General features: G+C 40.1%; 1 protein-coding gene across 1 annotated transcript in view; it reads left to right on the forward strand.

Annotated features, from left to right (window-relative positions):
• The window catches only part of LOC122814835 (potassium voltage-gated channel subfamily KQT member 1-like), a 383,125-nt gene that overhangs the window by 52,309 nt on the left and 315,333 nt on the right, over nt 1–15,483 (forward strand). The window contains exon 2 of the mRNA XM_044087127.1: nt 429–523. Within this exon, the coding sequence (XP_043943062.1) occupies nt 429–523 (95 nt within the window). The remainder of the gene's footprint in view (nt 1–428; nt 524–15,483) is intronic.

Genomic DNA, 15,483 nt, shown 5'->3' on the forward strand with positions numbered 1-15,483 from the left:
ACACACACACACACACACACACACACACACACACACACACACACACACACACACACACACACACAAGTAGATTGATAGATAAATACATAGATAGATAGATAGATAGATAGATAGATAGATAGATAGATAGATAGAGAGCTTGATGTAGATTTACATGTACTCATATTTTGTTCTACATTACTGGAAAGGAGGTTTTCATTGCTGAACTTTGAACTCAAGTTAATATCTTGTGATTTGGAGTAAGAGGAGTGCTGAGTGAGCAATCATTTTAGAGTTTACATCTCAAAGGTATAAACATATTTACTATTAAAAGAAGGATTGCTAATGTACAATATTTGCCAGCAAAAACTGAATGCTAATAAATATTTGAATGGCCTTAGCAGGTCCACTAATATAACTTGACCATCTGTTCCCTTGTTTTCCTTTAGCAAGCTCGAAAGCCATATGATGTTCGAGATGTTATTGAGCAGTATTCTCAGGGACACCTTAACATGATGGTACGGATCAAAGAACTTCAAAGAAGGTACATATTATAAATTGTATGAAAAAATGTTTGATGCTTCATCTCAACAGCTGCCTTCTAAGAGATGTGTTTTTTTATTTTATAAGTTCATAGGAGGTTACTAGGCAAATGACCCTAGAGCTTTTACAAGCTTAGCCATGTTAATCCCAAGTATCCCCATTTGTTCTCTTTGTGTAGGTCACAGAATGAATTTATGAACAGAGCGGGTCTGTGGTCAACACCTGCTACCCCTGTCAATGAGAGGCATGGGTGCCACCACCTTTACTTTGTGTTGACTATTTTATCCTAGTATTACATGGCTAAAAGTACGAGTCTGAAATTTTGCAATCATAGATGATAAAGCATACATGCTCCCAAACTATACATACAGAATGTATACAATACTTGTCCATGCACAGACATGCATGTATATATTCGCAAATAATGTAACATTCTCCCTTTTTTTCTTGCTCTCCCTTTCCTCCTATTTACTTTCTAGAAATTACAGTACTTTACATTATTTCTGCATAAAGATGTCCACTCTTTCTGTACTTTCACTCATTCTTTTGCATTTCTCCATGATTTTCCTAATGCATTTGATGTGCTTAATTTCCCCAAAGTTAGCACCTTATCACTGTTTCCCATTTCTTACATGTTCTCAAATATACTCCATTTTCTGAATAGCCATTTGTTTCTTCTTTTAATAGTAAGATTGGTGCAATTAAGTGATACTCCAGAAATCTAGACACTTTAGCTATAAAGGCTTGTTTTTTCCAGCTATATATTTTCAAAAACCCATGACATTTGCTTAAACAGCCAAGCTAATGTAGAATCCAGTAACACTACATCCTGCTTATCTTTTCTTTTTAGTGGTGATTTCTGGGTATGACATTATTCTACTGTTAAACAGAACTCAAGTTACAGAAATAGAACTATTCAGTGCGATTTCAGTATCATAGAATGGTAGTATATTATCATTAAGGTGCAGATATTATCTTCTGTGTTTTATTCTCACACATCTTCAAAATTCATATGGTATCAATATTTGTTCCACTAAGCTGCTCTGTATCTATATGATTTTTATTAAGTCAAAGGTTGTAACCCACAACTAAAAATAAAATGCTTGTGTCTTGTTTTTTTTTTTTTAACTTTGGTTCATTATCATATTATTGTAATACACAAATGATTTTGTTCTAACATGACGCATTATGATGACTTGAATGCATATGATACCAAGATTTACATACGTGTATCAGTCCCATGTATGGTTTATGATTCAGTTTAAATATCTTTGGATGAGTGACTGTTTCATTTCCCTGATTGTATGTCAGTGAGGTTTCTAGCACATGTCTTACAAGTGACATTAGCAAAGTTAGAAGTAACATGGAATACAGAAAAGCAAAAATATTATAATCAAACCAAAAGTAACATGGTAGTGCAGGGCTACACTAATAAACAAAATTAAAAAAAGTTTTTCATCTACTATAAAAAAAAAAAAACACTTTCAGCAATAGTTGCTTGCACTTTGACAGATGCCACCCCTTTAAAGTTAAAGGATTGTTTAAAGGGCAATTATTTGATTTCTCAGATGATTTTGCAGGATAACAATTTTACTATCGAGTATAAGAAGTTGGTTTACATGTTTTCAGATAGAAACTTTCCTAAACAATGGTTAGATATCATAAAAAAAACATTAAAAAAAAGACCTTTAGATTTTCCACCAGTCCTGGAGATGTGTTTAGACAGAGATGCTCAGAAAGGTAGTGATGAGTCAGAGGTCAATGATGGACAACATTCCTTTGAACCAGTATTAGTAGTGGAATATAGTACTGAGACTGGGAACATTTTTAAGGCAAATGAATTGGTTAATAAGAGAGTGGGTGCAATCCCATGTTTTTTATTTGAGACGGCTAGGAATATTAAAAATATGTTAGAAATTATGAAGAGGGATGAAAATGATAAAAGAAAGCTGGGTGAGGGAAAAAAAGATGTACTTGTAAACAATGCCCTTTCATGTACTTACGTAACACATGGTGCTTGGAAAATATAGAAGATAAGGTTATTAAGCCTAAATCAGGGAACAGCCAAAATAAAGGTATAGTATATTAAGCTAGCTACACCACTTGTTCCAGTTATTATATAGGTGAAACAGAAAGCACCTTTCATAGGAGAATTTATGAATACTGTGACGCCCGTGCCCTGGTCCAGCAATCAAGGAGCCTCAATCCTCACCACTAACACCAGTGAGGGGCATCTCATATAGGAGGAAAGGATAACAAAACACACAGTAAAGTGCAATGTCCCTTAAGAGAACACAGAGATCGCAGTCAGTCTGGGGCTGGTCACTCCCTTACTCTCCAGGTCCCTAGTAAGACTCCCCACTGGCACAGCTACAGGGTGCAGATCTCAGCCAGCTGGGCAAGCTAAAATATACAGCACCCTCTCTGTCCAGCCAGTGCTTTGTATCCCTGCCTAAGTAGCTGACACACACACACTTTGAGATAAGAGTTTATACAGTCACACAGACACTCCTGGGGAAGGCTGGCACAGGTTCTCCAGCTGTGCCCCTTTTTCCCAGAATATAAAGTAGAGATCACTGCCACCACCCAGCTAATATTTATCAGCTACTCAAAGACCCTTAAAAGGGTGTCCAATTATTACTGTGCAATATTATTATCCAATTCATAGTATAACTAAACAGTCAAGGCGTATCAGAGTGACTTGGTACAGTAATCACTATAAATATGCAATGCACTCTAGAGCTTAAATTATCTCTACACAAAACAGCCACAGTTGAAATGTTTTAAAATATTTAATAATAAATAATAATAACACCAGACAATACTTCTTACTACACAGTGCTAATCAAAAGTTCAGAGATCACAGAGAAATACTTAAAATAATTCAGTAGTACAGTTCTGACATCACAGAAAAACACTTAGTCTAATATTTCTAGTTTCTAACTATTTCTAAGAGAAAACAAAAGTCCAAGATAAACTAACTTATAGATCAAGACAGTGCTGTGAGTTGGGTGGTCAAGACAAAAATGCAAAAAGCTCTCTGATTCTCTCTGTTTTTAAAATCTCATTCCTGGCTCTCATTACATCATTATTCACAATTCCCTGGGTTTCCAGGCTAACAGAAAATACATTTACATTCTTAACATCTCCTTGTGTTATCTTGCAGCTGGTCAGGAAGCAGAGCAATAAAAATACATTTGCATGTTTAAATCTAGCAATTTAACTCTTGGTTAAAACAATAGAAAGAATGTCGTCATCTAGATGGGCTGGAGATGACTTTAGATCAAAGGGTCACAACATGCTTTTATTTGGTCAGTAGAGAGCATTGTTGTGACTTTTCTTGGAGTTCCACATCTTACAGCAGTTTTTCAATTTAAGACAACAAGCCTGTGTCTTACATTAATATTTACAAATGATAGAATTATCTATAAAATTCTATCCAGCAAGGCTGGCAACCTTCACACCTTCACACCCACCCCCACCCCCCCGAGAACTCAAGCTAGTTTTTCAAGTGACCCTCGGGAAAACTGCTTGAGAGAGTTAGGTCTATCTGAGTATACCTTACCCTGTCCCATGCCTTGAGAGCCCATCTGCATTGGCATTGCTAATCCCACTGCGGTGCTGCACTGACATATCATATGCTTGCAACCATAGGCTCCATCTTAGCAACTTGGCATTTTGTTGGCTAGTTCTGATTAACCATGCTAGTGGGTTGTGATCTGTCAAAACAGTGAATTTCCTTCCATGCAGATAAAGCTGATGTTTCTGCAGTGCCCACACTATGGCTAGACATTCCTTTTCTACAGCTGCATAGCATTCCTCCCTGGGATGGAGGCTTTGACTGAGATAAATGATTGGGCGCTCTTCTCCCTCGGAAGAAATCTGGCTAAGTACAGCCCCCAACCCACGGTTTGAAGCATCTACCTGCACAACAAATTATTTGCTGTAATATGGACTGGCTAACACAGGGGGACCTCCCAAAGCTTTTTTAAGCTTCTGGAATGCCTGCTTTCATGCTGGGGTCCACACTACTTTATCTGGCCTGTTCTTCCTTGTCAGGTCTGTGAGGGAAGCAGCTTTGGTACTATAACTGGGGACAAACTTTCTGTAGTACCCTGCTGTCCCTAAAAATGCCCTCACCTGCATTTTAGTGACAGGTGCAGGCCATGCCTGAATGGCTTCCACTTTGGCATATTCTGGCCTTATCTTACTACTCTCCACTCTATGTCCTAGGTAGGAGAACTCTGCCATAACCACCTGACATTTGCTCGGCTTAATGGTCAACCCTGCCCTCTGTAGTTTGCCCAACACCTCCCTAACATGCTGAAGGTGCTCTGGCCAGGAATGATGTAGATGGCAATATCATCTAGGTAAGCAAGGGCAAACCCTCCTGCTCCTGTAGGATATGGTCTACCAGCCTCTGGAAAGTTGCTGGGGAAGTCTTCATCCCAAAGGGCATCTTTGTGAACTCATACAAGCCAAAAGGAGTCACAAAGGATGACTTCTTTTTAGCACTGGGAGTCAAGGGCACCTGCTAGTAATCCTTGGTAAGATCAATGGTTGTAAGATTCTTAGCCCCACCCAGCTGCTCTAGGGCCTCATCTGTCCTAGGCATGGGGTAAGCATCCAACTCTGTGTGACTATTTAATTTCCCGTAGTCCACACACAACCTGGTGCTGCCATCTTTCTTTGGCACCAGCACCACTGGGGAGGCCCAGGGACTGTTGGACTCTTGAATCACCCCTAGTTCCAACATCTCCTATACCTCCTCCCTCAGAGTCTGTTTGACACTCTCAGGCACTCTATAAGGGGCCTGCCTAATAGGCCTTTGGGGTCCTGCATCCACCTGGTGCTGCCCCAGGTGGGTGCACCCTAGTTTCCCAGTGAAAATGTCCCCAAATTCCTGCAACACTGCTCGGATTTCTCAAACCTGGGTAGGGGATAGCTGCTGGGACATTGCTACCTCTTCCACTGAGGTGTCATCCAAGCCTCACTGAGGAGATTAGTCCCCAGATCTCCCTCAGACTCCTCCTGCAATCCACTGCAAATGCTCAGCACAAGGGTCTCCCTATCATGATAAGGTTTCATCATGTTAACATGGTACAATTTGTGCTCCTGCCTTCTGCCTAATGCCCATGTAATTAAAAATTACTTACCTTTCTTACAACCTTGTAGTGTCCCTCCCAAGCTGCTTGCAGCTTGTTGTGTCTGACAGGAATGAGAACCATTACCTGCTGCCCCATGGCATACTCTCTAGCTTGAGCATTCCTGTCATACCACATCTTTATCTGTTGTTGGGCTTCTGCCAGGTTCTCCTGGGCCAAGGCCATGAGTTCCTTGAGCCTTGTCATGAGGTTTAGGACGTATGCCACAACAGACTCCTTATGAGACTTGCACTCACCTTCCCACTCATCTCAAATTAAATCTAGAGGTCCCCTCACCCTATGCCCATACAACCCAAAGGGTGAAAAACCTGTGGATTCCTAGGGAACTTCTCTGTAAGTAAACAACAGATGGGGCAAATATTTGTCCCACTCCCTCTTCAACTGATCTGCAAATGCCTGTAGTATGGACTTGATTGTAGAGTTTAACCTCTCAACAAGACCATTAGTCTGGGGATGGTAGGGGGTGGTCTTCATGTGCTTCAACCCGCAGGACTTCTACAGACAAGCCAGCAGGTCAGAAATGAAATTGGCACCTCTGTCAGTCAGTATTTCTTTTGGGAAACCTACCCTGCTGAAAATCTCTAACAAAGCATTTTCCACCTTTTCTGCCTCAATGGAGGACAAAGCCACTGCCTCAGGGTATCATGTAGCATAATCCACTACCACTAGGATATACTTTTTCCTTGTGGAACTTGGGGTACTCAGAGGACCCACAATATCTGTAGCTATCCGCTGAAATGGCTTTTCAATCACAGGCAAAGGCATCAAAGGAGCTTTCACTTTGTCTCCTGCCTTACCTACCTTTTGGCACTGCGCACAGGTCCTGCAGTACCCTGTTACATCTCTGGAAATTCCAGGCCAATAGAAGTTCTGCATAGTATGCCTCTTTGTATGTTTTATGCCCATATGACTTGCAAAGGGAATATTATGGGCTATGGCTAGTAGCACCAGATGGTAGGCTCTAGGCACTACCAATTGCTGTACTCTTTCACCTTCTAGCCCTCTCTCAGGGGTCCACTCTCTGTATAGTAACCCTTTGTCCAGGATTCAGATTCCCCCTTTCCTTGAGAACCAGGTGCCTCCATAGCTACCTGCCTCAGACCTTGCAATCTAGGGTCTGAGAGCTGAGCCTATCTCAACTCTCCCCTTGTAACCCTTCCCAGATCCCTTTCCACAGGTAGTCTGGCATCTTCTGATAGTGGTGCCTCACTGTCAACCTGTGTACTACTACTCACCTCTACCTTTGCAGTAACTCTGTCCAAGGGACCATCAGTACCCACAAGCAGCTGTGGCTCACCTTCAGTCTCACTGCTACAGGGTAGCTCCCTCCCTGAAGTAACCACCTCACCAGTCCTGGCTGCAAGTATGCAGTCTGTTTGGGTCTACCCCAGGCCACCAGACATACATGCTTGTCTCCTAGCCTGACTGCATCTAACTGCATAAGCACATGGTACTGCCTCATCCAAATCCTTCCCTATCAGGACATCTTCAGGATGGTAGTTCGGTACCCCTGTTGTCTCAAGACAACCTACTATTGGCATTTTGTCTTTCCCACTTACTGGCTCCCTTACCTTTTGTTCTTCACCTTTCCTCTGTGGACATCTGTATACCACATGGCCCCACTGGTTGCATTCAAAACATTTAACCCTAGGTCATGGTCATGTATCTGGACTAGTGGCTTCCACTGCTACTAGCAGATTCTGTTGGAGCAGTCTGTGCTGCCCACCATGTGTTCCTTTAGACCCATGAGTGGTACTGGGGGTCCCTTTCCTGTGCAGGGCTGCCCTGCTTTCCAGGTATATGTCACCCTTCTTCCCCAACTCATCTGAAGTAGCACATTGTCTATCAGCTAACCAGATCCTCTTGTCCTCAGGCAAAGTGCTAAGGGCTTTTTCCCTCACCAAAAGGTCTGCCAGCCCTTCAAAAGTGGTGACCTGACATCCACTCACCCACCTATGGAAATAAGTGCTCAGTTCAGCAACATATTCACACACACTTTCAAGTGCCTTGCGTCTATGCTCGCAAATCTTTTTCCTATATGTTTCAGGTGTTAGCTTAAACAATTCTCACAAATGTTTTTTAACAGCAGTATAATCAAAACTTGCAACATCAGACATTTTTGACAAAATAGTTACAGCTTTATCATGGAGTAACAGGGTCAGGAACTGTACCCAGAGCCTTTGGTCAACACTATACTGTTTGCATGCCCTCTCAAACATATGAATGAAACTATCAAAATGATCATCCTCTTTAAACTGCAGAAGAAATTTACTGACGTGTTGTGCTTCTGGGGTCCAGTTATTCCCTTCTTCATTACCTCCATGACTCTGGCAAAGAGTCAGCATCTCCTTCTCATGCTGCCTCTGCCTTTCCTTTTCCTCAGCTTCTAGGCATAGCAGTTTCTCATTCTCCTCAACCTGCAAACATTGCAGTCTCTCATTCTCCTCACTCTCTAGACGCCTCAGTCTCTTGGTTGCTTCAATTTCCACACGCTTGGCCTCCAACTCAAGTCTCTTTAGCTCCAGATGGATTTTTAAGTCCTCTGAAGAAAGATTCAGCTGTCCATTGTCCGAGGGTATTATATCTCCACTGTCAGTCTGATTGTCTTCCTGGTTGCTGTTTTCTGATGCAGCTGTAACCAAGGCTGCAGTCAGGTCTGCCTTAATCAGGTTTCCATGCACCAGTTCCCTAGCCTGGCACATCTCAGCCAGCTGGCTCCTTGTCAGCTATCCATACTCCTCTGCTGACATGCTGCCTGCTCACCCTGACTAATTAAGCTAACAAAAGAAATAAAACAATTGTGATCTGAACTCTGAGCATTCACTGTGTGGCTGTTTTAGAGTAAAAAACACCTTTAAAGCTCACTGTACACAAGCTACAGGAATTCACTGTACCCACACCACTCAAGGCAGTTAGCATTTGCCAACCAATTAATATGTGGTGTGGATATCCCACCACTGCCACCAATTAATATGTGATGCCCGTGCCCTGGCCAAGCAATCAAGGAGCCTCAATCCTGACCACTAACACCAGTGAGGGGCGTCTCATGTAGGATGAAAGGATAACAAAAACACACAGTAAAGTGCAATTTCCCTTAAGAGCACACAGAGATAACAGTCAGTCCTGGGCTGGTCACTCCCTTACTCTTCAGGTCCCCAGTAAGACTTCCCACTGTCACAGCTCTAGGGTCCAGATCTCAGCCAGCTGGGCAAGCTAAAATCTCCAGCACCCTCTCTGTCCAATCAGTGCTTCATGTCCCTGCCCAAGTAGCTGACACACATACACTTTGAGATAAGAGTTTATACAACCACACAGACATTCCTGGAGACCACACAGACATTCCTGGAGAAGGCTGGCACACGTTCTCCAGCTGTGCCACTTTTACCCAGACTATACCGTAGAAATCACTGCCACCACCCAGCTATTATTTATCAGCTGTTCAAAGGCCCTTAAAAGGGTGTCCAATTATTACTGTGCAATATTATTATCCAATTGGTAGTATAACTAAACAGTCAAGGCTTATTAGAGTGACTTGGTACAGTAATCACTATAAATATGCAATGTACTCTAGAGCTTAAATTATCTCTGCACAAAACAGCCACAGCTGAAAGGTTTTAAAATATTTAATAATAAATAATAAAAACACCAGACAATACTTCTTACTACACAGTGCTAGTCAAGAGTTCAGAGATCACAGAGAAATACTTAAAATAATTCAGTAGTACAGTTCCGACATCACAGAAAAACACTTAGTCTAATATTTCTTGTTTCTAGCTTTTTCTAAGAGAAAACACAAGTCTAAGATAAACTAACTTATAGAGCAAGACAGTGCTGTGAGCTGGATGGTGAAGACAAAAATGCAAAAAGCTCTCTGATTCTCTCTGTTTCTAAAATCACATTCCTGGTTCCCATACATCATTCTTCACACTTCCCTGGGTTCCTAGGCTAACAGAAACTACATTTACATTCTTAGCATCTCCTTGTGTTATCTTGCAGCTGGTCAGGAAGCACAGCAATAAAAATGCATTTGCATTTTTAAATCTGTCAATTTAACTCTTGGTTAAAACAATAGAAAGAATTTCTTCATCTAGACGGGCTGGAGCCGACTTTAGATCAAAGGGTCACAACATGCTTTTACTTGGTCAGTAGAGAGTACTGTTGTGACGCTTTTTTCAGTTCCATATCTAACAGCAGTTTTTCAGTTTAAGACAACAAGCATGTGCCTTACATTAATATTTACAAATGATATAATTATCTATAAAATTCTATTTGGCTAGGCTGGCAGCCTTCACAAACACAATTACAATATCCTCAAAAAAAAAAAAAAGAAAGAAAACAATGCCTGTATATAAACACTCAAGAACTTCTCAACATTTTAAAAGATTTGTATTTTTTATTCTTGAGAATGTTTGTGTAGATGTAAGGTATGGCTTGGAAGAACAAGCTAGAATGCTGAGAGCTGATATGGCAGTTTAGATTGAATATTTTTAACCCACCTGGTTTAAATGAAATAATTTTTATCACCCCATTCCTAAAGTTGACAGCTGCTAAATTGTGATCTTTTTTTTTAATCGTACTACATGTATTTATTAAATTGCATCTTGTGCAATGGTGATTTTGTGCAATTTATAAACATAGATGTCTATAGGACTTTACTAATTTTCAGATTAATTTCTGTGTCAGTTACACTGTAAATTGTAATTTTTAGAACATTTGATATTTATGTTTGGAAAGGTTTTACTTATATGTCCATTGTATGTGCATTTTGAAAGACCTTATAATTTTTAATTATTCTTGGTATATGTTCCTTTAAATGTTTAATTAGCATTATAATAAGTGGTTATATAAATCATGACATGGTTTTCATATTTCACTTCTGATGAAGTCCATGGAACATTACCAGGATGAAAGTTCTTAATGCATTGAACTTTCGGCATATTCTTTGCTGTATTATTCACCAGAAGCTCATTTGGTCTTTTGGAAATGTATTAAAAATTGTTTTCTGTAGTTCAGCTAACAATGCCTTTGCTTTGGGAGCTGCTGTAAACTTTCCTTTTAGTGCAGACCTTTTTTCTTGATTTTTTAAAAGTATGATAATACCTATGCATGTTTTCCAGTAGCATAGTAGGTAGTTCTGTCTCCTCACAGCAAGATGTTTCCTGGTTTTATTCTCAGCTGGGTTGCCTTCTGTTTGGAGTCTGTATGTCCACCCTGTGTTGTATGGGTTTTCTCTTGGTGCTCTGGTTTCCTCCCACATTACAAAGACATGCAGTAGGTGGATTGTGCACTCTAAATTGGCCATAGTTGTGAGTGTGTGGTATGAAATTACAAGTTAGGCAGGGCTAGCTACCCACCAGTGTGAAAATTGGCTCTAGATGACTTTTACTGTTGAAGTAACAGCCTGACCCAATAAGCACAAAATTGGAAAAAGGGGTTGTAGGTGAATGGATACATGGTTTACTGCTGTTACTTGTTAAATAATGGTACTAGACACAGTTTTGTTAGCCTGTATAAATTTTTTTCATTTTCCAGGAAGTGTCATCATAGAAGAACTGAAATGATAGTCCAAAGTATATTATACCATGAACCCCCCAAAATGTGCACGCTGATTGGCCAGCGTGCCCGTTGTAAATCGAGTTATACTAATGGAAAAAGGTCCGGTCGCCCGGACTTTTTTCCATTAGTATAACTCGTTTTTTTAAAACGCTGTCTCGCTATGTTAAATGGGTTTAACATAGCGAGACAGTTTTAAAATAAGCAACGGAGATGTCCGTTGCTTATTTTAAAACTGTCTCGCTATGTTAACCTCATTTAACATAGCGAGACACTAAAAAAAAGCAACGGAGATCTTGCTTTCTCCGTTGCTTTTGCCCACAGCTCTGATGTACTGCGCAGGCGCGCTGTACATCAGAACTGCCGCGGATGCCAGACATCTGCGGAAGGGCAGTAAACAGGCATTATACTATGCCATTATTTAAGAAAAGTAATAGTTTCTTTTCTTAAATAATGTCATATATAGCAATAACCCACTTCTGGGTGTGGGTAATGCTAAATTTACCCACGGTTGGCTTTGTTTGGTCCCTCGGCCTTCGCCCTCGGGACCAAACCACGCCAACCGTGGGTAAATTTAGCATTACCCACACCCAGGCATGGGTTATTGCTATAATAATTCTGTTTTGTAATGCTCATCTTTTTATTTCAAGTAATAGAAGGTACATAAAAATAAAAGTGAGGTAATACTAACAGCTGTTTGGAGCGTACAGCAGCTAGAATGGCTCAGTACATTAATACACTGAATTAGCAATTTGCTTTAAAACCTATGCTTAAAACAAGGCAATGCCTTGATTGTTATATTACTAGGGTTAATGTTTATTTGTATGGATATTTCGTATTAATGCCAATATTAGAATTTCTGCTTTTGGAAACGTACTGATTGGTATAAAAATATGCAATTTATTTGATTATTTTTTCATAGATGTACCTTAAGTGTTTTACTCAGATCTTGAGCTGTTTTTTTTAACTCATGTTTACCCTTATTTAATTTGGCAAGGACAGCATTGCTGAAATTTATTTTAATGGCTATCTCTTGTAACAACTGCATTGAAAAAAATGTGTATTGCTGTGCACATTTAATTGATGACCAGCTTGATACTGACATGAGATGCTAACAGAAATATAAATATAAGCTATTGTTTCCTTGTGATACTTGATCTTATGTTTTTTTATTTATAGAGGCTAAAAGATATGCATACATTTCTGCATTAATATTTACAACAGACCTCTTTACAATTTTGTTTTATAAGATTGCCCATCTGCAAATATGTTTCATGTTATTAGAGAAGACAGCTGGGAATGGAATCTAAATTTTATAAATTAGCAGGCAGATAGCATTGGGTAAGATCTTTAAGTATTTGAAATGTGATGTAGTTTGGGAAAACAGGAAGGGGGCAACATTTATCTCATAAGGGGATCACATACAATATGCAGTTTCCTTCTTGTTGTCTATTTCAGTAATCTAATTATAAAGCTTCATGCTCTACTTTAACTTCATTATTTTTTTCATCAATTAAATCACAAAAGAATACAGTTCGAAGTAAAAGTATTTCACCACAGAAAATTTACTTTTCAAAGGATAAAGCAGTTAATATCACCGTTTGGTTCTTATTGGGGAAATTCCCCCTCACAATTTAAACCAAGGTTACACCTTTGCAAACCCTCTGAACTGTTGAAGGTCTTCATCAGGGGACACTACTAGCACACTGGCCAGATTCCTGAGACCTCTGTGAGGTTGGACAGTTACTTCTTATGCTTTATCCAACTTAAAAGCGATCAGTTCCCTCTGCACCTTCTAATTCTCTTTCTCTCTCTCTTCTGGAGTCTGACCACTACTCTCCTCATGCTGTCTGCTTGCCAGTATGGCTCTCTCCCTTCAGTTGCATTAAATTGTGAATAATAAGTGTTCGTTTAGTACCTCTACTTTATTTCATTTTTTCTCTAATTTCCCCTCGCATCTTTCCACAGCCAGGAAATGTGTGTTCCTCCTGTCCTCTTTTTACTATAAATAAATATGTAAAAAGGCCTTCTTCCACTTCCTGAGTGCTCCAGTGAATTCCCTTTCACTTTATAACCTTGCTTCTCTCACAGCTTTGGCTGCCTTTCTGTTACCTTTGCTGTACTATGTCTCCTCAGCCTCCTCCTTTCCACCTGCTGTAAGCCTCGTCTGTTGCTCTAACTGCTAGCGTTACATTCTCATGTAGCCACATTGCACTTCTACTCTTTTTCAGTCTCCCTCATACCTTTGGCTGTAGTAATGAGGAATCCATCTCCTATCCATTCCCATATCTTGTGTACTCCCCCCTACTTGCTTTTAGACTGTGAACTGATATTTGGCTAACTCCCCCAACTCACGTAAAATCTTATTTGGCTCTTTCTTATGCATTAGCTGCTAAAGTATATGACCTCAAATCTTGTCCTGCCCACTCCATTGTTCCCTTCAATGGGAAGCATTCCTTCTTCTCTCAAATCTTAGAGTTAATGCAGCCCCCCCCCCCCCCATGAATTGCTACTGCTCCTCCATCTCTCCTTTTTCCACGCTTTCTTGAAAAACAGTTGCCCAGGTATCTCAACGTTCCATCTTTTCTTCTTACTTGCCTATGTTTCTTTTTCTTTCCCACAACATACCTGCAAGGAACTGTATAATGATTACTTTGCATGTATGCATTCAGCCCATTCCTTCCAATGAAAGAGAAAAACAATCCTATTTGTTTCTGTTCATGAAGCCTAACCAGCCTATTTTTCTAAGAGTCAGGTTTAGAGAGCAGGCCAGCTTCAGGTTCCAAGGATTGATCTACCCATTACTATTATAGCAGCTTGTTGACTCACACTTGCTGCCTGGCAGAGTGGAGAAGGAGGAGGCATGCATTTTCCTGAACATATACATCCCTTTCTATTTCAATAGAACAAAGCTCCACCTTGATAGCATCAGACTACCTGACCATCACAGCGGGACGATAATCACAGTCACCCCTAGGTGTCACCAGTGCTGTGGTCGCAGCAGTCTTCCTTCATCTGAAGATGACTGAGTGGAGCTTAGCTGCTTCAGCCCACTCTACCCCACCTGGAATCATGAAGGATCTTGTTAGCAGTCCAACATGAGTCCACTGCTCCATGTTTTCTGTAAAACTAGCCATGTCTACCTCTTTCACAGAACCACTTCTTGCAGCTCCTCTACTTTTTACCCAGAATCTTTGCAATTACACATCAAGAACATCAATGCATGTTATGAATCACCCTTGTTTTCCCTGTTATGTGTTCTTTCCATTGTTTCCTTCCGTCAACCACCTGAATACTGACTCCCACTTGTGCTTGTGTGACATTTTCATGCCCTTCTAGTTCAGTGAAAGCAGAATCACCAAATTGCACTTTTTTGATCCAGCACTAAGCACCACTGTCCCTGCTTAGTGGGCTTAGATGGACACTGGCAGGTCATTTACCTCTCAATCTCTTGGAAAAAAATATGGACAAAGCCATAAATAATGGGGGGACAAAGACCCAAAAATAGGGAAGCTTTTTAAATATTGCTCTTTTGAACTTACAAAGTTGATAGACTAACAGGTTTTGTATTGGCATGGATTTTTCTGAAGGGTATGAAGTCTGAAACTCAAATGATTGTCATTATTTTATGACTTCAACCCTCAATGAAAAAAAAAACACAATTTTATTCAAAAGAGACCAAAAATATGAGGCAAAAATCTGTACATTCTGTAAAAATCTGTACAGTTGAGAGGTACCCCTGCCAATCCCCAGGCTTCCTCATTGTTCACTGCTGCTGCTACTCATAATGTTCCCTAAAAATCTCTTTCCTTAGTGTGCTTGTTAATAATATTAGTAACAATTCTTTATAAGATTTTGCTTGACCAAAATGCTACTCAGGAGAATGTCTAAGATTTTAAGAATCTTAGTCTTAAATTTAAGCATTTCCCCTATTTTATGAAAAAATATTTATTGAATTTTTGGGGCTACTCAAACCTTGAATGTAGTTTAAAACAATTAAAACAAGAGTTTCTATGTTCTTATATTTGAGAAGCATATGGCAGCTGAGATGCCTCCTCAATTTACTTTCTTTGTTTACCAGTGTAAAGCCCTGATTTCCATGGACCTTTATCAGACTCAGCCCAGCACAGCTGTCTGGTTAAATGAATTACGCAGTCACACAATTAGGCAATGAAGACTGAAGGAATCACACCTTGAACCACAGGAAACAGTCTGCTAACAATACCTTAATCCTCTGAACCAA

The sequence above is a fragment of the Protopterus annectens genome, chromosome 11.part0 (genome assembly GCF_019279795.1).
Source record: "Protopterus annectens isolate FY-2018-M chromosome 11.part0, PAN1.0, whole genome shotgun sequence".
Taxonomy (NCBI): Eukaryota; Metazoa; Chordata; order Ceratodontiformes; family Protopteridae; genus Protopterus; species Protopterus annectens.